Source organism: Natator depressus, chromosome 10, assembly GCF_965152275.1.
Source record: "Natator depressus isolate rNatDep1 chromosome 10, rNatDep2.hap1, whole genome shotgun sequence".
NCBI lineage: Eukaryota > Metazoa > Chordata > Testudines > Cheloniidae > Natator > Natator depressus.
In genome coordinates, this window is record NC_134243.1 from 78123224 (window position 1) to 78148063 (window position 24840).

At 42.5% G+C, this 24840-nt stretch overlaps 1 protein-coding gene across 4 annotated transcripts in view; it reads right to left on the minus strand.

Annotated features, from left to right (window-relative positions):
• MEGF11 (multiple EGF like domains 11) overlaps window positions 1-24840 on the minus strand; it is a 376622-nt gene that overhangs the window by 229511 nt on the left and 122271 nt on the right. For all 4 annotated transcript variants that reach the window (XM_074966585.1, XM_074966582.1, XM_074966584.1 and 1 more), the window contains exon 6: window positions 12233-12325. In XM_074966585.1, coding sequence (XP_074822686.1) covers window positions 12233-12325 — 93 coding nt within the window. The remainder of the gene's footprint in view (window positions 1-12232; window positions 12326-24840) is intronic.

Here is a 24840-nt window from a genome sequence, read left to right on the forward strand (position 1 = left end):
TGAAAGCTCTGAAAGCGACCAGGCAACTCAGCCGTGGATTCTGCTTGGTATTCATTAGGTTCCTTCTCCCTTTGAAACAGCTGTCTAAACAGATTTCAGCCTTCCAGGGCTTCCCAAACCTGCTCTGCCACAGGAGTAGAGTCACATACTCTATCCAGGCCATTGCTATTGTAGACAGGCTTCTAGGAACAATGGCATGTATTTTTGTATAGAGATATGCAGACCAAGATATCAAAGAAGGCTTTACAATTGTGCTTAAATTATGGGCCTGACTGACCAGTGTACTGCTCCCATGTTAGGTTGGCGTAACTCTGCTGTTTTGAATACAGCTGGTCAAAAAAAAAAAAAAAATTGCATGAAAAATTTTCCCATCAGAAAATGTGGATCCATTGAAACTAACATTTTCCAAGGGAAAATATAGATTTCAAAGCGGTTTTTCAATTTTCTGATCATGAGACTCAAAATGAAAAATTTCATTTCAAAATGTCAAATGATCTCAATTTGATCAGAAACGTCAACGTTTGTCATTTCAACTTTTCGGATTTGAAACTTTTTGGAGTTTTGAGTTCTGTGAAGTTTTACATTTTTTTTTACTTTTTGTTTCTTTGAATAGAAACTGGTTTCATAAGGTTGAAGTTTCTCATGGGACTAAAACTTCAGTTTTCCAAACAGGTTTAGTTTGTTTTGAATGGAGTTACACTGACATACGGTTGGAGTACCACAGTAATGAATTAGGCCTCAAATTGTTGCAAGTGGTGTACATAAATACACACACACTTACTTTATGGCAATGCAGATACAGCACAAATGAGACAACCCATTGCTGCTTCCCATTTTTAAAAGGAATTATTTTCAAAAGTATTACAGAGAGTCCAGGGCAACTACTTAGGGCTTTGAAAACCTATCACAAAGACAAGCAATGGAGAGGTTATTATAAAATGCCTTTGGAAACTCCAGAGAAGAGTCTGACCTGAATTTTACCTGTTGTTCAGTGAAATATTTATTACTAATTTTGTCTCTTGAAAATTTCTTGCATTTACGCACAAATCTCTCTTACATGGAAATAACTTCCATAGCAACATTTAGTAAAGGAATAGTTTATGTATTGTTGTATATCCATTATGCAAAGGAGCACACAGTGCTTGTAATTTTCTCATTTTAAACTGTCATGATCCATAATTTTAGTGTATCTTTCTGCAGACATAAAAATATGAGCTATGTATATATTTAAAGTTAGCAAATCAGCTTCCAGACTGCATACTAAATACCAACACATGGTATCAATGCTCAGTGCCATATTCTACCTCATTCTCCTTTCACAAAGAACTTCCGCTGATGGCAAACATGCGTTCTGCAGAAATGGAGAACTCTTACCAACCCACCGTGGTCTCTCAATTTTTGATTGTGTTATTGATCTGATTAAGGGCCTGATTCAGGAAGGTGCTGATCACGCTCAACTCCTATTGAAGTCTGTGGTTGTTCACCATTTCACTGTAAGTACCCAGCACCTTGTAGGAGCTTGTATTGGTTCCACCCAACATCAGTGTGGAGGGGCGGGGCAAGATTTCAGCATGCAGCACTCTGCTGGTAAAAAGAGCACTGCCCTGACTTTACAGACAGACCTAGGCCCAGGCTAGGAGAGAAGGGAATGACACACAGACCCATGCTTCAGAGAGCAGCGAAAACATGGGAGGGGTCAAGAGTCTAGCTGCTATTTGTGGAAATACAGCATTGTGACCTCTTTGCACTTGTATGCAAGAAATTACAGTTAGCCAGCCAGCCAGCCAGGAGGGGGGTGCTAAAGAGAGTGCTGCATACCTAAATCCTTACTTCCCACCCACACACCTTTCCTGGCATCGGGGACAGGTCTTTAGGACGCATTCTTTGAGAGTATTTTGATTGAGGTCACTGAATCTGTCCTCCTTTACCCTAGCATAAATCAGGAGTAACTCCGCTGAGGTCAATGGAATTACACTTTTTAAATAAAGAGCTAAAACCTTCATAGTGATTCAACAGAAGCTGATCTCTAACCAAGTGCTCGAGCTAATATCAAGGTCACGAGAAACTATTTTAAACAATTTAGATTTACTAGAAAGTAGCAGAACAATCACTCTATTTACAGGCTCTGACCCTAGGGTTTAGAAACTCAAGTACTCTTTGGATCCTATTAGCTTTTCTGTACTTTCAAGGAACCATCTGCTCAAAGCACCTAATGCCGGATGATGAATGACTAGGCCTCCGCAGGTAAAATTTGCTGGAAAATAGCGAAGTGCCTCACAAAAGAGGCAGTTAGCCCATTTGGTACTGAAGATCCAGATTCCATTTACTCTATATTCTGCAACAAGTGGAAGCTTTCAACCAACCAGAATACAAAGCATTTGATCTAGCTCCAAATCTTCCCAACGCCTCAGAGGGTATATCTGAGGTTCAGGCCCTTTTCTAGAAGTCTCAGGCTAGAACTCCGAAGGACCATACGGCTAAGATACACAACTGTGTATGCAATAGACTTTCTCCACCCTCCCATAAACATTATATTTATAAACCCAAATATCTTTTCAAGTTAACGCCACTCCTCTCTCATCCCACATCCCAGCAAATCCTGAGCTAAAACTCTGTTAAAAACCCCAATTCTATTTGTTAATTAATACAAGTAATGGTTTGCCCATTGTCCTCCATCTGTTTTTCAAAATAATTTAAAAGAGGGATGCAAAGAGCCAATGGGCTGATTTTCACAGGGACTCAGCACCTGCAGCTCCCCCACAGCTCAGCCCCACTGAAAAATCAGGCCATGCATCTCTCAATAAATGTGAGTTTATTGCACAAAGATTCAATAATTGTGCACATGTGTCAGGGGATGGGGCATTTGTAAACGTGCAGTGAGGCACCTGGATGGCCATTAAAGAGGTGAAGTGATCCAGTTTGCATACCATCATAGACACTGCACATACAACACGTAATCACGCATACATGTTTTCACATTAACCTCAGAACTCCTTTAGAAATTTGGCCCTTTATGTTATACTTGGGATGTGTTCGATTTTGTTCGCATTTATTGCTAATTAAATTTTGTTTGAGTGAGGAACAAAAATATTAAATCTGGCCTGTTCTTTCTCCTCCCATTGGTCAAAATTCTGCTCTCATCTCTGCACAGAAATAGATGATAAAATATTTTGCATTTACAATCACCCCAAAGCTCTTTCAAAATTTAAAAGATTTATTATGTAAAGGGTGTTTTTACTATATAAACAGAATCACTTTGCTCCTCACTAAAATGCAGCCACCTCTGAATTGATGCCTGGCAGCTGTTTCAGGGCCTGATCTAGCGAAACCCTTGAGCATATGCACAACTTTAAGCTCATGAGTAGCCCCGTTAAGGTCATTGGGACTACTCCTACATTTAAAATTACACATATCATATGCTTAAATGGATTGCTGGATCAGGACCTAAAAGCACACAGCAACAGTACCTAACAGTTTCTGGCAGGAAGTGAAGTAGAATATAGGATCCAGCTAAACTGCCAAGTAGGAAAAGTGTAAATTATTAACCTGGAATTTGGTCAGTGCCATATTTTACTCCTGGGGGAATTCTGTGCCACTGCACACAAGCAGAATTCATGTCCCCCGCAGATCCCCCCCACAGAAAATACGTTCTGCAGAGGAGGCGCTGAAGTTACACTTTTCGCCCACCAGGAGCTGCTGTGGCACCAGCAGAGAGGACAACCAACTCCTGGCCAGAACAGCCAGCCGTGGAGAAGGAAGGGGCAGTGGCTGCTTTCTTCACAGTGCCCTGCCTGCAGAGCCAAGTGAGGAGACATGGGCTATGGAGGGGGTTGGACAGAGTGGGGTACACGGAGCTTCTGAGGGGTCACATAGTGGGGTTCAGAAGGGCTAATGGGGGAGGTTAAACTGGGGTGGGGGCACAGGAGATGGGGGTGACAGCATTGAGCCAGGTGACTGGGATGGGGGTGCAGAGCCACATGTGGATGGGGTGGAGGGGTGTCTGAGTGGGGGTGCAGGGACACATGAGGGAGGGACCGTACAGGGACACATGGGGACAGGGGCAGATGTGCCTGAATGAATGGGAGTGGCTGAGGTCAGCCAGGGTCTGCATGGGGGAGGCTCCCCACACAACTTAAAAACAATCCCTCCCCCGCCCCTCAAAAACTGTTCCATACTTCTCCCACTAGGGTGACCAGATGTCCTAATTTTATAGGGACAGTCCCGATATTTGGGGCTTTTTCTTATATAGACACCTATTACCCCACCCCCATCCCAACTTTTCACACTTGCTATCTGGTCACCTTATCTCTCACCCACACCCAATAACCCTCCAGCTTCACTTCTAGTCTCCTACCCAGCAATTTACTTCCCTCTCCCTCAGCTCCTCTGTTCCCCCTGACTTCCCCAAGCCTTTGCACTGCTTCTGAGGGGTGCAGGAAATACGTTTCTGTATTGTAGTTTAAATGAATTATTACTCAAAATTCTGTATTAATATGCCTAGTAAGGAATCTATTTGTCAAAAAACATTTCCTGAATCTTCTTTGTTGGCTGTACTGTTATAGACATACTGCTGACAGGTATTTTGAAATAAATTACCAAAATAATTGAAGCGGACATGATTATATTTGACAAATAAAATATGCAGAATTTTAAAATATTGTGCACAGAATTTTTAATTTTTTGGTGCAGTATTCCCCCAGGAGTAATATATGCTATTTACCATGGAAAGTGCCATGAGATTTTTTTTATTTTATTTTATGAACGACCACCATACATTCTGTACACCCTCAAAGCATTTTTACAAACATCAACTAATTAATATTTTGCAATTTAGCCACAGCTCAGGGTCCCTGATTTATGTCTTACCAAAAAGAGAGCGGCTGAGATGTCCAAAGTCACCTGTGTGATTCAGACACCCAGTTCCCATTAGAAATAAAAGGGGAATTGGACATCTAAATTCCCTAGGTGAGTTTGACTTTCCCATCCAACACCTCCAGAAGCACAACCACCTCTAGTGCAATTCTTCCATATTAACTCTGAAGGGGCAGTGGGATCTTTGGAGTCACCACAGCATTTCCTGATGCACCAAAATGTTCCTTGGAGGTCTCCCAGATTACTCTTGACCCATACTCTCCCGCTTAACACGTGAGAGAACTAACAATATCTGAGCACAAGGTGGCATGGCAGCAGGCCATGCTGACAGTACAAGCTGTTACCATAAAGCTGTTCCAGCAGGTGCCACTCTGATGGGATACAAATAGAAAAAGGATTTTAATAGACCAAGAGTCCACTGCCAGAAGAGTAATATTCACTTCAGTGTGTAACTCATTACCAGCTCACCTCCTTAACCAAAGGAGTCAAATGTGGAAATAACTGGTTCCTTCCATAAAAGCAGTGACTCTTGCAACCTAAGATAAGGGCACTGAATTATTCCATTAATATATTACAATTTTGAAATCTTTATTAATTATACAACTGAAGGCCTGGTAAGCAACCTGCGTACCCACCCCCCAGCCCCGCCCCCAAACATGCACACTTCAGTTAAGTTAGAATAACATGACGCTTTAAAATTAACGAGTAGGTTCAGCTCACTGACCTGCTGGTTGTGCTCTCCCATGCAGGACGTTTGGAGTCAAGCTCCGGCCTCTCTGGATTGGCATGACCTGGGAGTGCTAGTCAGTCACTGGAGGAACTGCCTTGCATTGTTCAGCAGAAAAGGGCGGGGGGAGGCTTCGTCATTACGGTGCCCCATCTTAGCAACCTAGGCTGTGATTCAGCAAGGGACATGCACACATGCCTAACTTTGAGCACTCAAGCAGTTCCATTACCGACTTTAATGGGACTATGCACATGTTTCAGCGCATTACTAGATCAGACCCTAACAAAGGGAGCTAGGATCCTAGGAAGTCCCCTCCAGAGCCCAACAAGAGGGGTCAGGTCCATCATCTGCACCTACTCTTCAAAAGCAAAGAGGGCAGTCTCAAAGGAAGGTTGCTGTTACTAGGAGAAAACTTCTTGCCACTTCCTTGATCACAGACGCCAACAGCTGATTTAAGGAACAGGGCTCAGAAGAAAGTCCTCTGGCAGCTGGAAGGATGTTAAAACTAGCATCATTTGGTGTGAAAAGGCAGAGCGTGCAGGGAATGTGAATTTTGCCTCTCTCCAAAGCACCTGGTACCAGGCTAGATGGACATGTGGTCTATCTGTTTCTAACGTATGAGTCATATAAAGGTGCACAGCCAGTTCTGTCAGAAACATTCTTAAATGCTTTATCCGACTCTTTTTTTTTTTAAAACCACCAGCAGCTATTGTCTTCTAGTGGCTCTGGGGAAGGCCACGCCAAAAGACGAGCTTTGCATCTTGCCCTGACCACAACAAGGATTGTGGCATTTCTTACGTGGCTCTGTTACAGAGGTTGCAAAGTGGAGACTATTCCCCAGCCCCTAACAGCGAGAAAAATCTGTTAGGCAGATTTTAATACTTACCAGCAGAAAAAAGAATTCCTTGAGCGGCATGGAAGGAGAAATGATAGATCAGGCCAGTTTGATTCAGCCAAAGTTTAAAAACATACAGGAATATCCCTATGTGCTCCTGTCCACATTAAAAAGCAGCTTGTGTTTACATATTCACTTCCCTGGACCCAGAGAGCCCTGCGTAGGCTGGGCCTATGCTGGCAGTGAGGCAATGTAATACACACACAAAAAGTGGGCCCATGTGCGTGGGCCCAACATCCAGCAGAGGAAAAACATAAACACAAGCTGTTAACCTTGGTGTGATTACACCAGTTTGGCAGTGGTTGGATGGACTGGGGTGTTTTTAAAAGTACTTTTAAGGAAAGAGCAGATTGTTGGGATTGAAAAAGACAAAAATCAATTCTGCTCCTTAATTACTACAGGAAGCTCCTTTGCCTATAAAGGTTGGCCAAGAAGGCTCTTCAGTGAGTTTTTTCTTAGCAAAGCTTCATTTGAGCATTAGCTTCTGTTCTGATCCACGTGCATTTGCATCCATTTGCATGATGCAATCCTCACATTTAATTTTCAATTCAAGCCAAAATAAAACACAGTCAGTCAGAGTTGGACCTGGTTGCACTGAAGACCATGTTAAAACTGCAAACTCCACACATGTATAAATCAGTCCCAACGTCACTCAAGACGGGACCAAGATTTGAGAGACTTTTAGGGGCCCAAAGATTGAGAAGGGGCAGGCAAAGAGCCTGGCAGGCTGGACAGAAATGTTAGACGGGCCAGATCTGGCCCGTATTTTGCCCACCCCTGGTTTAGACTCTCAGAGTCTTTTGTTAGGTAGGTGGCAAAAACGAACATGTTGAAGGGCACAGGAACTGGAAGTGGCTAGCATGTCATCAATAGATTCCATCAGGTGCTCCTCCCACAAGAGAGAGATTCTTCAGTCCAACAGGAGTAAGGAATGGCAATGTTATTGACTACAATGCAGCAAGCACAAATACGCATGTATCTTCTACGTGAGCCCACAACCAGGGCTCCTCCAAGAACTGTGTTTATTTGGGCCAACTTTAAATTTTCTTCAGATGAAAAGAAATTTCTAAATTCCTTTGTGGAAGTGTGTTAACCTTCAGGGGCAGATCCTCGACTGTTGTAAACTGACTTCAATGGAGTTATGACAATTTTCATTAGCTGAGGATGCTCCCCTTAAAGTCCAGATCATGTGAGTGACCCAGGTCACAACCACTTATTTCGCTAGACATCCCCACCTTTCCTTAAAAAGCTGAGGATAGAACTGCGCTGAACTTTTGACTCAGGCAGATAAAGTCCTTGAAATCTGCCTTGATTTGAGCTTGACCTGAACTCACAAATCAGAAGTGGTTCCCTACAGCTTTTGTCCACTCAGAAATTGTCCAAAGCTTTTTATGAACATTTGAGCCCCCTACCCAAAATCAAGCCTGGAAAACGTCAGACTCATTTTAAAATACTCTGTTTTCCTCCTCGGATTTTTACCACTGTTTTCATGGTTTGTCAAGCAACCCACCTCAGATTTCGCAAACCAGCTACCATTCTCATTCATCACGAATCTCAGAACTGAAGCATTCCAGCTGCTCCAGGGCTATACCCTTAAAAGTGATCTTGCTGAGATGTTATACTTACTTGCCTGTTGTTATGACCTTGGCTATTTTCTGACACAGAGATAAAGATGAAATAGGTTCTCTCTCTAATGACAGTTTGTATAAAAAAATCCTGATGAAAACTAGACTACCTGTATATATTGCTGACCAACCTGTCACAAGTCAGGACTGTTAGAATCTCTGTTTGGGGATATGAAGGATGCATTCCCCTCGCCCTGTGGTAGTAATATGCAAACACTCCCTAAATTAACTATTTGGATGACTACTATATTTGCTGCCCAAACTGATAAAGTAAAATATCTTGAAAACCTCATTTATTACCTGCTCCCTTTAAAGTTCAGTTCCCTAATCCTGGCCCCCAAACTCTTGGGAAAGTCAGTTCTCAATTTCAACTCTGCGCCTCACGCGCATCCCCCGTTACGCTGTCAGTGTCTTCACGCATGCACATGAATCCCAGTGCTGGTGGTGGGAGGAAGGGGGTCTGGGCCGCAAGTTAATGTTCCCCAAAAGGAAAAAATACCCACCCCATGAATTCCTTTCAACTGTCTGGCCTGATGAGTTATAGCATTTTAATAAAAGAAAAGTCTTACTTGTATAAGGGCCTGACCCAAAGCCTGTTCAATTCAACAGGAGTCTTGCCACTGACTTCAATGGGCTTTGGATCAGGTCCTCAAGGCCTGATTCATCACAACACTTAAGCGCGTGCTTAACTTTAAGCCCATGAACAGTTCCATTGTCACTCACCTGCTTAAAGTTAAGGATGTGTTTAAGTACTTGGCTGGATCAGGGCCTAAATGCTCGCAAATCTGGAAGGCTGTTATTCAGAATGGTGAAGCCAGGTAAGCCCCCAATACCAAATCACTTTCCTACCAGAACTCCAAGCTGCTATGTCATGCTGTTTGAAGTTAATTGCTTTGAAATAATTGAACAGGTGATCAGGAAAGTTCACATGGAGCATTTGCTGTTTCCCTTTGCATCTGAAAAAAAACATTGCAGATTGCATGGCCAAAATGAGCAGGCTTTAGAAAGCAAGTTTGGGAGGGGGGGGCAAGAGTGATTTTTTTAAATGATTTTTCTTTTAATGAATGAAAATTCTCTTTTAGCATCATCAAGACCTTGAAAATCATTTTATTCAACAGTTTCTTTAGTTAATACCTCATCACTTCCCTTTTTATTGTTATGGTAATCAAGCCGTAATATACTGCAGGTTTATAGCATGAAATCAAGGCTGGGCCTGCGGACATCAACAGATGTACGACAGCATGCAGCAAAACAGGTATAGAAGCATGCAGAGCTGAATAGGGCACAGGATTTGGGGGAGGGAAGGTTGGAATTCTTTAGCAATTCATCCAAAGTTATTTTAACCCTGGCAACAGCTGAACTCTAACATGCAATATGATCAGTCACGGGGAAGTTGCAGAGAATCGTAAGTTGAAGGTTGTTCTACCAGACGAGCTATCAGCGTGAAAGTCTGAAGCTGTCAGTGTCAACTGACACTGCTAGCAGTAATGATCTAAATTTAATGTGAGAGTCTCACCTATGAGTAAAAAGATCATAGATTTGTGCTCAGTGTTAGCACCTCGAATCATAATCCTTCCTGGCAAAGTGAAATTCACCCACGTGTAGAGCCAACAGAAAGCCCATGCACCACCTAAGTCCCACTTCAGTCCAATGTTGTGGATTGCAACAGCACTTTAAATGGTGCCTTGTGCTGGTGCTCAGTGTAGGGGTGAATTTCACCCATATTGCAGCATTTGCTTTTGGGGAGGTGCTCGGATCCACGCCTAGGAGGTGTCACTTCTCCAGCAAGAGGTTGAGCGGCCTCAACGCCTACTGAAGTAAATGGGAGTGGAGTGTGCTCAGTGCCGAATAGGTTCTAACCCTAAATCTGGTCTTCAAATAAGACTGCCCAGGAAGCAGTTAACACATCCCAGAAAGTAGGCGGCAACTCAAGTAATCCGCTCTGCAGTCCCTCTCCCACTAAAACAGTTAAGATATCCAGCGCTGAGGGCGTAATGGCCACTGTCTTTGCCCACAAAGATACCAGCAGAGCTATGCTCATTGTCCCATCCCACAAACATTTTCAAGATGTCAAAAATGTTCCCATACAGCATCAGGACAAAACCAAGAGACCCCCACCTCCTTCAGTAGACAAGAATGCTTGTTGCACTACATATTGCAAATGGTATGAGAGACAATGGACACTACAGTCCAGTGACTACAGCAATTCTATTAATAAAATGAAAGCTTAAATTTTGAGACTAATCCTGGGATATCATTTATAAAAGTTAACAGGGCATATTTAATTTAAGAATTGGCTAACACTCCTCTCTTCACAGCTGAAACCTCATAAATGAAATATACTGGATCGCTGCCCAGTGCGGAAATAAAAGTTATGAATAATGTTTCTATCTCAATCATTGTCAGTGCTTTAATATTCCTAATTACCTTAAAAAGCTAAATATTCAATACAGGAAAAACCCCTTTTTCTTTTTATCTTCGCTTGCAAGATTAGTACAATTTAATAAGAGGCACTGGGCAGTTTTAGGCCATGAGACCCATCTCCATGTTGACATCTCATCCTTTACTGTTTATAATTAGAGAGTAATAAAAGCTCCATTCTGTGTATGTACTTTATCACAAGGTTTTTTCCCCTTCCAGGTTTGTTATTTTGACATCTCTACATCCATGAGTGACGTGCTTATCTATATATGGCACAAATACTGAATGACTGGGGGCAAAAGCATTATTTTTTAAAATAACCGAAGGGTAAAGTTCGTTCTTGAGATTCTGGGCGATATTTCATAATTGAAGGAGTTCTTTTTCACAAGGGCTTTAAAAAAATGTTACTAGAAATAGCTATTCAATATTTCATGCTGCCTTTCTGATTCTTTTTCCCCTGGCCTACCTGGCAGAGAAGACGTAGAGGCCCTCCCATCCCTTAAACAGAGTGAATCCTTACGTCCTCATGAACCTCCTACTCTCTCTATCCCACAACTGCCTCTGCTCCTTCAGTTGGAGAGACACTGCCAGAGCTGAAGACAGAACACTCATGATGTCCACGGCCAGCCAAAGTTCCATCCCATTGGCTTAAGGCAACATGGCACAATCTCAGGAACTGTTTTTATGCCGGGGGATATTTAACTGCTTTGGCCCTTTGAGCCTGTCAGTATCTCTGACCTGTCTCTCTCTACAGTTACCCTGTCTATTATCTTGATGCTTGGTAAGAATGTGTCTTTCTCCAACTTCCAGTCAATTTGGGAAAGTGGGGGGAAGAACCAAAACCTAAATGAAATGTCCATTCAGTCTGTGACATCTTTCTAGAACGATGCAGCTTTATGTACTTGCCTGCTTCATAAAAAGCCTTCATGTAAACTTATTTCCATTACGCCAGTAATGGCTGGAGCCTATGTTGCACAACTCTCCAATGTTTACTCTGGAAATAACACTAGCAGTTTCATTCTAGCATGAACAAATCACACAGGCAGAAACCTATTTTTACTAAGAATAGCTCTGACATATGCAACTTCTCCAACTGAAAGACTCTTGAGCCCTAAAGTATAAATCAATCTTCTAATGAAAATATCTAAAATGAGCACAACACCCCACCAGCTACCATCATCCGTTCCTGCATTTCAGATAAAGGACAAAGCACGCAAACTTAGAATCAGGGGGTGAAATCTTGGCTCCATTGAAGTCAATGGCAAAACTCCCATTGGCTTCCACAGGTCCAGGATTTCATCCAGAATCTATGTCCATCACAGGAAGTGTTTTGATGAAGACTTTGGCATGGCTAAAACGCAAGGTAAAGCAATTTCACTTCAGAGACAGTCTTGTCTGAGCATCTATCATTAATGTTTGACTAACAGGAAATACGAGTTTAAAAATGTTCTCCACTGCATTTAATAAAGCTTTGTAAAGACAAGAACAAAGAAAATCAAAGTCATCACCTCTTTATTAGCCGGGCAGGAGTCATGCCACAAATTAATTAACTGTTGCAAAATAACCAAACTGATGTTTCTCATTTTCTATTTAAAGTAATTGTGTCCTAAGCCACAGATTTCATTCAGACTTGTTTTTAAAAACAGTGTGTTTCTTTAATATATCCATATTTTTTACCGGGCCTCTACTCACCACTGGAGCAGTCAGTGCCTCCCCAGCCCGGTTCACAATGACAGGTATCTGGAGATACACATCTTCCATGCACACACTCCTCTGTGCAGAGAGCTGTGAAGGAGAAACGCCACACGGCATTGTCAAATGTGTGAAATGGTTTGTAAGCACAACACTTAAATTGCATCATAAAGCTCAATATTTTCTTTAAAACAAAAAAGCTACTTGCAGATTTTAATTAATACTAGGTTATGAAAGTAACCATATAGGTCTCTCTTGATAGACATAAAAAAAGCTCATATCCCAATCTGACTTTTTGTAATGAAAAAAACCCTGACACTAGTAATTACTTCGTGTAGCAATTATTACTTCATAATAAATAAAACCTTTACCAAATTGACCCTAATGATTGTAATTAGAGAATGCCAGCTTCTAAAAACACAGACAAAAGTGTTACAGCTCATAAGGGAAAAAAAAAAGAACTCGGTCTTAATATGTGTTAAGATCCACCACAGATTTGTCAAAACGAGACTGAGAAAAAGAAATAATTTTACACATAGTGCTGCAGTTGTGCCCCTGTTTTTTCAAAGGCATCAGGCTTTCCATAACTAAAATGTCCATAGTTTAAAACAAGGCCATTATGAGGGCTGATTCTGAAAGTATCTTTTTGGGATGCTCGCTGTGATCACCAAACTCTTTTCACATTAGCCAGTGAACAGCCATCACGTGAACATAAAAATGGTCATACTGGATCAGACCAATATCCTGTCTTCCGACAGTGGCCAAGGCCAGGTGCTTCAGGGGGAAAATCACTCTGTGATCACTACCTAGGATCCCCACAAATTAGGCTTGTGTCCAAACACTGACAGCAGGGCTCTCTTATTTGCCAGTTTGTTTGGAATACCAGCTAGGATCTCTACAGCCATGTTTCAGCACAAGTTGGTATTAAACCCTAGGTGGCCATTCCTCTGAAAATTCTGGGTTTGGATCATTAGGGACACTGTTCAGATTTCACCCCTAAGAGTTTCTCCAGCTCCAACTGGTAAGTGGTTTTCCTATAATTTTAACTATGGGTCAAAACTGATAGACCTCAGCCACTCAAATCCTGCATTAACATCAATGGGAATTTTGCCTGATTGTAAGGACTGCAGGATTTCTCTCTATCAGATTGTTTCCTTTGTGGGCTGTGTGTGTGTCAAAACTGTAATTCATTCATATTTCATATCTTTTGTTTGGACAGCATTGCAGGAAGTATGAAATATTGATCACTAATACTCTAGGCTCTAATTGTCCTACTCTATTTTGCGCATTTATTTTATTTTCATAAAGGTTTCCAAGGACAGGTATGCATTCTTCTGGTCCATAAGCATGGGATCAAATCCATGCCAGGGCAGGAGAGAAATAGAGATTCATTCATACACAAATGTGAGCCACCACACAGTTTAGCAAAGACATTTCAGGACAGTTGGTAATCTACACTCAGGAGGAGATCGAGTATGGACCAGCAGTGGAGTTACAGGTCCATATTAAGAGCTGCATAGAGTACTTTGAACAGCATTTGCACATGCCATGCCTAGTTCTAGCCCAGAAGCTGATTCTGTTCTCACTGACACCAATGTTAGTCCTTTGACTTTGGGACAACCCCTCCTGATTTACACTGGTGTACAGGAGAGAATCGAGACCAAAAGAGTCCAAGATCTTTCTGTTCCCTTTATTTATATTTTAAACATCAGGTCATCTTCTTTCTATAAAACTATGCAGCACTTCTTTTTTTTTTTTAACTAGGTAATTATTTTAGCTCCCGGCTAAAGCATACCTTGTGAGGCAGAAGGCTGACCAGGAGACATTTCTGTTCCCTCCCACATAAGGATTTCTGTCACCTAAGCAGTTTGTGAAACTGACTGGCATTTTCAGTGTGTTACCGGTCTATTATTTAAGCTTAAATGGCAACAGACATAGAAGCATATTGTAGCGTATCTTATGCCTCAAAGACATGTCTGCTAGGTAGAGAAAGTGATACATTACAGCCCTTAAATAGATGTCTACTGTTACACAGCACAAAAGAAGCTTGCTTCCTGCATAAGAGCTGCACAAAAAGTCTTATTTTCACCAGACTGTGAAATGTGAGAGATACGTTTTTCACTATGACAAAAAAAAAAAAATCTGACATGAAAACACAATGGGCAAAATCTGCTTTTTCCATCGGTGAACATCCCATCCCACTAGTTGGTAAAGTTATGCACATCTTAGCCTTTGTTGGAAGTCCAAGAGAAATGAAAACAAAAATTTCACTGAGACTCATGCCTAGAGCCCCGGGTGGTTACAAAACTTGTATCTGTTTCCAATCCGCATTCCGCCAACATGGTCCATGGATATCCGCATCTGATTCCACGGATATAAAGCAGATATCCGCAGGTTTGCAGGGCTCTACTCATATATATTCCCTACCCCCCAAACCAGTCCCTACCTTTCCCTTTTGGAGGCCACCAACTTTCTGAGTTGGTTTGACCTAATGGTGTCTTTTTACACAAGGGCCTGCCCAAGACAGAACGGAACTTGTTAAATGAATAGGGCAGAGCCCCAATTCTAACCTTACTGGAGTAAAGCCATTTAAAATCAGTGGAATAACTTCTGACTGGCTCTGTGTGTAAAAGGTACAGAAAGCCCCTGCCTTAAGTGGAAGTTTGACATAAGCCAATTTATTCTAGGTTGGGTATAATTAGGAATGCTGTTATTGTCTTTGATCTGAATCAGATCTATAGCATCTATATAAAAGATCAGAATAGGGCATTATTCCGAAATATTACCAAGTAAAAATTTCAAATTCTCCCATATAAAATTCTTGTCTTGCTTAAATTGCTTGTCTTAAATTTTTAGAGTTTAATTTAATTTTTCATTCTATTAACATTCCACATTATAAGATACAATGGGCCCCAGGGCATTCTTCATAATAAACTTTGTACAGTGGTTTGCAAATGATCTTACTAGTTAATGGAACTATAAAAATCACTTGCACAGAAAGGTCAAGAAAAATAATGATGAGTGCGTATGTTCTGACACTGTCCTGTTCGACACACAGCTAGAACACTCCGGAATGAAGAAAACGTGCACTAATGCAAGTAATATAATCCCTCCCAGCATAAAGGCTGACACTTCAACCCTTGGAATTCCAGTGATTTTATGTCTGCATTTTCCCCCTGATCACCTTCTCTTGAACAATCCAGCACCTCATTGATCAGTTTATTATTAGCATTCTTGGCATGAGTATGAGATCAGTTTGTAGTTTGATTCAGCCTGGTAATAAAATGACCTACATCAAAGTCCTGCCAAAATGCCAACTTTGTAGCAATGCGTTTAGCATGAGTTATTTCACCATATTCAAGGTCACACAGCAACTGCTCCTTATCGTGGAATAAAGTCAACAAAGGGAGTTCTGAAACAATTCATTTGATGCTTATCACTTATTCACTTTATAATTACAAACACTGATTCACTCCACATATAAGGTCATTCCTCAGTGAAATAGACCTACAAATTAAATTCTTCCCAGACTTTACATTATTATTCAGCTTTCTCTGACTTTAGTCTTTATTTTTAATTGCTCTAGTAATGTTGGGCTCCAGATACTAAATAGTTGATTAGAAAAATTTAGTGTTTTGTCTGATAACCTGAAAGATCGTCCAGTTCTCCTGGCTGTGGAGCTTTGGAATAAGCACAATGTACTTATCTTGCATGGCACCATGCTACAGGTGGTCATCTCTGCTACTCAAAGCATGTCCTTGCTGCAAAGTTAACTTGGGTGAGCAGCACCCAGGTCTGAGCACCTGGGTTAGCCTTGCCTGGGAGTGAGCAGCCACACTGCAAAGCCTTACCTGAATTATTATCTCCCCATTTGTACCCTGCTCTCCGTGTGTTGCTAGGACTTCCAGGGGCACATCCCCTGGTTTTTTGTGCTGCAGGAAGTTGAGTCGCTTTAGGATTCTTTGCCAGTAAATTGTGGGAGAACCTGTCTGTCCTGGGCACTAGAGGACTATCAGCACTTGAATGATTTAGCCAGTGTCCTCACTGCAAAGTGGGCAGGTTACCAGCCCATGTGAAAGCAGCATTCAAGCTCCAGCCTACCCCATCAGCCACGCCAGCTAGGCCGGGTTTAATGAACCACCAAACTCAGGTGAGAGGGTTTTCTGTGGACCAGAGTGGGGGTTAGGAGAACACCTAAGTAAGAGCCCAAGCTAACTCTGCAGTGAAGACATATTAATGTCCAGTTTCAAGAGTGCTAAGAACAGTCATATTTAAGGGGGAGCTTTGCAATCCATGCAGTCAGGGTCCAGGACCCACAGACTCCATATGGATGGCCCTTGCTTCCAGGGATACATAGGAGTCGGGGAGGCAGGCCCTGTGACGCTGGCATGAGCTGGCACCGGGCCTGCCAACATCACCACATTTCAACTGGACACTGACAGACACATAGCTAGGATCTGTCTGGCTCATTCATGCGTTAGAATTGATAAAATTGGCATTCAAATGACAAGACTGCATTTAGTGTTTAAGCTCTATTAAATGCTTGTGAGTTGCTGTATTTATTCATCTTACTTGTAATATTGGTGTTCCATATCCTATTGTAATATTTGAGTGGTTGTACTGAGAACCTCTGTGACCAATGAATCACCATACAGGAGAGGGACATTACTTAGTGCGAAGAGCTGCTCTTCTACAGAAATTGTTAAGACCCTCCAGAAAGAGGAGACCCATCGATACCAGTTGGGCTGTGGTTGAATCTTACAACTGGAAACTCCCTACATCTGGACCGACAAACCCCCAACAAAAGGACTAAACGGTTCCTATTGCTGTTCTGCTCTCTTCCCCATGAAGATGAGTCCAGGTGGACTCTTCCCATCAGCTAAGTTTGTAGCTCAGAGCACATGGCAGGAGAAGGATAAAAACCCCAACCAAAAGGAACTGAGGATCTCTGTGCTGCCTGAACTCAGGAGGAGTTTCAAGACATAATTAAGAGATCCCCAGCTGGGGATAGCTCTAAAGGACAAGTAAAGCTTGCTGAATAGGGAACCCTATATTATTTTTTGAAACCTGACTATGACTTATTTGTGTGTTTATGTTCATTTGCTTTAGGCCTTGTAAATAACTCTCTAATTTCCTTTTCCTATGTAATAAACCTTCATATAGATTACTACAGGATTGGCTGCAAGCATTGTGCTGTAGGTCTCACACTAAAATTGACCTGGCGTAAGTGACCGGCCCTTTGGGACCAGGACTAACCTGAATATTGCTGTGATTCTTGGCATAAGGGGCCATTTAGCACAGAGATACGCTCTCCCCGGTGGCAAGACAGATGGGAGTACCCACCGGGACAGTGTGTGATGCCGTGTTAAGGCTGTCAAAGTGCCTGAGGATTTGCACTTGGTGAAGTTGGTTGGTGAAATCTAAATTTACAACTCACAGCCAATTTGGGGTTTGGGCCCTGGTTTTTAACCCTGATGTTTCAGAGTAACAGCCGTGTTAGTCTGTATCCGCAAAAAGAAAAGGAGGACTTGTGGCACCTTAGAGACTAACCAATTTATTTGAGCATAAGCTTTCGTGAGCCACAGTATGCATCCAATGAAGTGAGCTGTAGCTCACGAAAGCTTATGCTCAAATAAATTGGTTAGTCTCTAAAGTGCCACAAGTAACCCTGAGGTTGGTATTCATACTCGTGTCAGTGTCAGGAGCGTCACAGGCCCCACAACCTGCTCTGTGGAATAAGGAAGTAAATTTGCCCCTCAATGACATGAGACTCTGGGTGAAATCCTGGCCCTATCAAGTCAGTGGGAGTTTTGCCATTGGCATCAATTGACCAGGATTTCACCCTCTGCAAGGAATCATCACAGAGCTTAACCTCACTCCCTGGCTTTAACTTGGGAGAGGGCGATCTCAGACCATTGTGTTAAGAAGGCAAACTCGTACTACTTTCTTTGTATAACAGCCTATGAGTATTAGGCCCACAAAGACCCTGCCACTTTTAGGGCCCAATCTTTTCCCTCTGTCCTCAAGGCAAGTAAGGTTGGGCCTGCAAAGACTCTTTCAAAATGGCTTAAATATTAATAACTGTGCATCAGTTAAAATCAACAATTGGTTTTATAAAGTCCCTGCTGCTGCTGCTCCAGCTAAAAACAATCGTTTCCCCATACTATGTTCAGGTGAAAGCTGCATGGCTTCAATCAATTCTGCTAATCCATGGTATCGTACAATAATATTCTTGGGGATTATTCTCAGCATTTAACAGTTTCTGATAAATGATTTTCCACCCACAACCGTGAGGTTTAAAACAACCATTAGTGCACTTGGCAAGGAATAACACTTGTTAAACTTGCTAATGAGGTTAAAACAGGCGGAATCAGCAGAGCACAGCATCTGACCTAGGAAAACTTTTTTCTTTCTTTTAAATTCACCAACAAGACACTCTTCCAGGCACTGATTTTCTTTTGGAAACTGATCCTTAGTATCTACATTGTTAATGTGATTTTACCTATGAATGGTATTGGATGTTGTAGCTGTTGTGAGGTAACGAATTGTATTTTCTGAGCAATATAGAAATATTTAACACTTCTCACTCGTGCTGTCTGCTGCAAATTATTGATTTTGAAGGATTTGATCCTGCTGGCCTCACTCCAGCAAAACTCTGACGTCAATAGGAGTATTGCCTGAATGAGGCCCAGAGGGGAAAGCAACTCTTCCTGCTCTGCTAAAAGCAGGAGAGCTGCCCACGCTCCTAGGATTGGGGGAAATGCAACTCTCCCTCCTCCTGAGCTGAAGTAAGATCTCACCAGGCTACGGAATCTGAATTAGGAAGAGCGAGAGGAGCTGCTACCTAGCTAAGGAGTTTCTGGGGCATCTTGCCAGGACATGGAGAAGCAGCAGCACCTGATGGAGGAAGGGAAGGTGTCCCCATCAAGCAGCATGATCTGCACCATGTATCTCCCTGATATAATCTGCACAGGTTGAACTTGATTCACTCACACAGGCACAGGGAAGGCGAAACTACCCTCACACCCTGAACAAGCAGGGGCTGCTGTGCGTGCAAGAACTCACTCCTGGGGGAGAGCAGGTGGTGTCCAGACTGGTGCCCTCCTTCAAGGGCTTAGTTGGGGAGGGCAGTTTTAAGTGAGGCCGGAGCCCTGCAAGCAGAGGTGGCCCAGAGGATGGCTTTGAGTGGGAGAGGAGTCCCAGCTGCCAAGAACACAGCTAGAAGTGGTAACATATCCAACACGCACAGTATCCCTCCTGTGGCTAAAAATGGGATGTCAGAGAGAAGTGAGCACTTCCATCACATACAGAGGTAGGACCATACGGAGGCCTTCAGATGAAGCAGGAGCCGATTTCTAGACGGTCAGGTAAGTACTTCTATCGTGTACGGGCAGGGCCACACAGAACCCTGCAGCTGAAGGGAGATTCCATTCCTAGACAGCAGGGCCTCGCACTAGCCAGTTCAGCTCGGTTATTTTCCAACACCCTGCTCTGATTTATGACCAGCCCTGGTTTATTCTGATGACGGTATTACTGAAATAACTCTGAGACGTTCTACATTCCGACATTGGTCTCGTGCCTGTCTGATTTAAATTGTGATAAAGGAAGCATGTGAGACAATGCCAAAGTAAATGGGCTACTATCAAAAAAGCAATTATAACATCAATTACAAGGGCCAATTTCTGCCCTTAGATGTGCAATTGGAGCCATGGTGACAGGGACATAGGCAGAACTTGGCCCGAAATGTTCTAATGCCGTCTCAAAGCTATGCAGCCTTGGGGAATCTAGAAATCACTTCAGAATTGCACTGCTTGCACATTTTGCTAAAAGTTACAAACCCAGGATATTAAGTGAATTCCCCTGTGGCACAAATTCAATCTATCATTCAACCTAGCTCCGGTGAAACGTATTTTTTGTATCCCAAAACATTGTCACATGTCCATAATTCCCTGATTGCTGGCTTGCCATGAATTATGGCCCTCTTCCCATGAAAATCATATTTTCTGTCCGTAAGTGACATCGCTTCACTGCCGATTGATTTTCATAGGCAGAATGTGTGTACTGTGTATGTGAACGAGAATGGGTGCACAAAAATGTTATTACTACAACAAAAAAAGATCAAAAGTAGACAAATTGAGAACTCCTGACCACGCTATGCTTCTTGCATACTTTGCACTACAACACAAGACCTATAAAATAGAATTACACAGATTTCCCTAGATGACTTTTAGTCCTGTAATGCACTGAGGAAAGTATTGATTTTTCAAACGAGATCCTTGTTCGGTCATATTCCAACTTCCATCAAACAAACCTAACAAAATCCTTCCCTCTCACCCCCCCACACCAAAAATAGGTGAATGTGGCCAAACTGCTAAAGTTACAGCTGTTACTGAAGCTGGGCGATTACACAACATGTGTCCTACAGGGCCAAAATCAGATTTCATTTCAGATGAGTCCACACACTGCAAATGGAGGTCATACCGATGAGATCAGGGACAGAGGCGCAATTTGTTTGAAGATCATGCTACAGTGTTTTTGGAGAGCTAGACTAACCTTAGTGGGGATGCAATATTTATATGAATACAATAGTCTCGCCTTTAAAAGAAACTGTGGCAAAATACTAGCTACATTTCAAAGTTATTTAGGGAATTGAGCTGAAATAGAGATCCAGGACATAAGTTACTGTACAACTACTGGGGATGATTCTGATCTCAGGCCATCAACATAATACTTGTGTGACTCCACTGATGACCCTTGGTTACGCAAGTGCAATGAGGGCAGACTCAGGCCCATTGTCTTGACTTTGTAATTAATTGTTAAGGGAAACCCTTTGCTATCGCAAGAGTCAGATTTGTGATCCGATTCATGACCCATAATCCATGCACTCACTCCAAACCAGAAAAAAGCCTTTGGAGACAGAGACTTCTTTTCCCTCTTCATATATTGTCAGAAGTTACTGAGATGCTGGTCAACCTGTGTTGGCCCCCTTAAAAGGGAGGTAAATCTTATGTAGTATTTACATAAAGGTAACTTTTATACATTGTTTTTAAAAGGAGTGTGGAAGTGGCTAGATTTAGGTTGCAGAAGACCCCCAAAAATCTGAAACCTGTGAATGTGGACAAACAGTTTCCGATCCTTCTTGCACCAGTGTTTTACCAATAACTCTTCTAACTTCAGAGCAGTTCTTCCACTGGTTACTGTATGGAAACTGAGAGCAGACTTTTGCCTATTTATGTACAGTATTTGTACAAAGATGCTGCAGAAGATAGCTGGTCTGCTTTTAAAAAAACTTGAGTCTTTTTTCAAGACTGCATACATGATGTGCATCTTCCTAGGTATTGGGGTAGTTTCTGATTCCTTACTGAGGCAGTAAAGACCTCAGGATTTTGCCCAGTCTATGAATTTGGATTGTGGGCATGAAACCATCTGTTTGTTCTGTTTGTCCAGTGCCTAGCATAATGGGGTTCTGATCTATGACCAGGGCTGCTAGGTGCTCCAGTAATACAAACAAATTATCGTAATATTCATCAGGGATGTTACATGGGATTTGTGTTTTTAAAGCACAGTAAACTTTGGGCATAAATAGGTTGACAGTCTCTTTACCCACTGTATCCAAGAAAGTGAGGTTTGGAAAGTGAAAATATCAATGGTTGAAATACTGAGCTTGAGAGAAATTTAACCTTCCAACCCCAATTTTATTTTATTTTTTTTTCCAATGAAAATCGCTAATGCTCCAAGTTTCAAGCAGAATTTCCCTGGAGGACTTTAAGAAATATTTATTAAGGGGATTGCATGTACCACAATATAACCAACCTGTAATATGGGGGCCTTGTCTGTTAGCACCCCCTTTGTGGCAAGACAGGGGGTACACCAACCTGCTGCCATCCCCCTTTATGACACCACACCCCGTTTTGCATTTGTCAAGACCTTGTTGTGACCAGAGCCCTCCTGGCCAGAACCTCAGTAGTCTCCTTTCCCTTTAGGATAGTGGGGAGCCAGAAGCTGTGGCTCTAGTGGGGGCTAATCAGCCCTCGGTCTCCTGCCTTTAAGACCCTTTCCTCCAAAAGCCCCTGGCTGGAGTGGGTAGGGGATGGATTTCCAGCCCTCTCCATTGGGCTCCAGCTCAGGACCCTTGTTTGGCGCAGCCAGAGCCAGCCTTTCGCAGTCCCTTGCTGCTCCCTAAGCTCCTGCCTACCTCTCCTGTTCTGTAGGCTCCCCCAGCCTCTGGAGTGTTGGATTTTCTGGAAGCTTCTCAGTCTCTCTGGCCACCACCCTGCCCCCTTATCCTCACAGCTGCTGTGTGGGGCTGCCAATCAGCTCTGACTGAGTAGACCATTGCTTCATTAACCCTTGGCTGCCAAACCACCAGGGTGTGTATAGTCCCAAGACACAACCACATGTGCATTTAAAGTGAAATGCTACAGTCTTACAGAAAAAAGTCTGTAAGAGGAAAGCATTGGCAGTGTCTCTGTATGCAGTCCAGAGAGGAGTTTATACCAGGCCTGGCCCTGCAGCAAATATAGATTTCTCCATGGTGATCTACCTCTAGGTGGATCTTGATTACAGATACAGTAAAACCACACGGGGGAGAGGGGAACAGGACATCTGTTTTGATGTCTTATGGGTTCTTTTACACAGCACTCAGTTCAGAATTGCTAACAGACGCTTTTCAATAGAGCCCGGTGCGGATACAAAATGTGTATTCGCATCCAATCTACGATCCACAGGAGTGCTCCGCGGGTATAAAGCAGCGATCGGCAGATTTGCAGGGCTTTAGATATAAAATCTGGGTCCGCCTCCATCCACAGGCCACAAAAATGGGCTATGGAGATGTGTGGATTTTCAGAGCTCTACTTTCCAAGCAATTAGCCCATTTCACCCTGTTCCCTGACTGAAAACAAGCAGGGAACCAGAAACGACTGAGCACCAATTTCATGAATGGCTCCCCTAAAAACCTACAAATGACATGTGCCCTGAAGTCACTTCCTCTGGCCATTTCAACCCATCACACATTTTTAAGTTTACTTTTTGTTACTAAAGTTTCCTGCTCCTTTGCTCCATTACCTTCCACAGGGCCAAAGTGATGAATGCTGAATGCACAGAACTTACAGCACTATATGAATACACTGAAAGCTAGCATGGCCACCAAGAGCACCATTGCAAGCAGCAGTGGGCCACTTAGTTTCACTCTCCCCACCAGCACATGTTGTTTTGGGGGTTTGCTCTCACAGATGCTGAGCACCCACAATTCCCAGAGAAGTCAACAGGAGCTGCTGCAAGTACTCAGCACCTTTGAAAACATCAGGCTCATATTGCAAAAGTAGGTTTGGTTCTTTACAGTCCTGTATAAAGACAAGAGACTTGCTCCTGCTCCCAGTGAAGTCTATGAGCCAGATTCTACCTCTGTCACTTATGCTGAGAGCTCACTAGTCAAGGGGGAAGGGAGGCAGAATCCGATCCAAGGGCAAACTTTTGTTGGCTTCAGCAGTTAGTGAGATCAGATCCAAACTCCCTGCAGTCAACATTTCGTTTATCTATGCTCATCTTTAATTCTTGTCACTGAGATTTTAAGTGAATTTAGTGCTCCTTGATTTCAATGGGAGTTCAGTGCCAAGGCACTTTTGGAAATCCCACTAAGCATCTTTAGGCACCTAAATACTTTTGCAAATCTGTCCCTAAGTCACTTTTGAAAATGGGACTTCATCTCCTAAATCACAGGCTTTTTTTTAAGACACAATTTCACCCTCCGTGGTTACTTGCTAAGTTCCACACACATTTTGAAGGCCTGTTTAATAATTAAAATACAATCTATTTGCATTAAGCTGTATAGGAGCCGGGTGGTTTTCATAAGACATCATGCAGTATATTGCACAGCATATCTAATGTCACTGTATGGAACCATTTGGACTTAATACTTGAAGTGACAGGCTCATCTGGCATCACTGCTTCCCAGCAAGCTTAATATCAGCAGGATCTGTGGTAAGGAATTCAGAGGAAGTGATAAGACAAAAGAATCATTCCTCACATGCAAGTTCCTAATGGTAATGTAAAGGGGAAACACTGTATATGATTTCTGCATTCACCATTTAAGGTGGAAGTGGAGAGTGGCATATATAGGTTATTAAATTATCTTGGGAAATCTGAAAGATTGTTCCACACCAGCTTTCTGAACGGTTCTCTGTTGCCATTAGAACAACAGAGCTTACAAGTTTCAGAGTAACAGCCGTGTTAGTCTGTATCTGCAAAAAGAACAGGAGGACTTGCAGCACCTTAGAGACTAACCAATTTATTTGAGCGTAAGCTTGTGTGAGCTACAGCTCACTTCATCAGATGCATACAAAGACTAAGCAAACACATGAAAGTTCACTGAGGGTCCTATTGATGACCCTGTTTTATCAGATATGGCACTGTCGTATGTCACTTTTCTTCTGTTTTATATGCTCGTCAAACGTCCTTGTAGTGATATTGATTCATTTTCAGTTAGAGTTTAAAAGGTATAAGGCAGCCAAAAATGGGAAGAAAAAAAATTGACCCAGGTTACCCGTAGCTCTTCTTCTGAATCAACAAGGGAATCTGTTTGAGATTTGTCCCCCTACTTCTGATAGCTC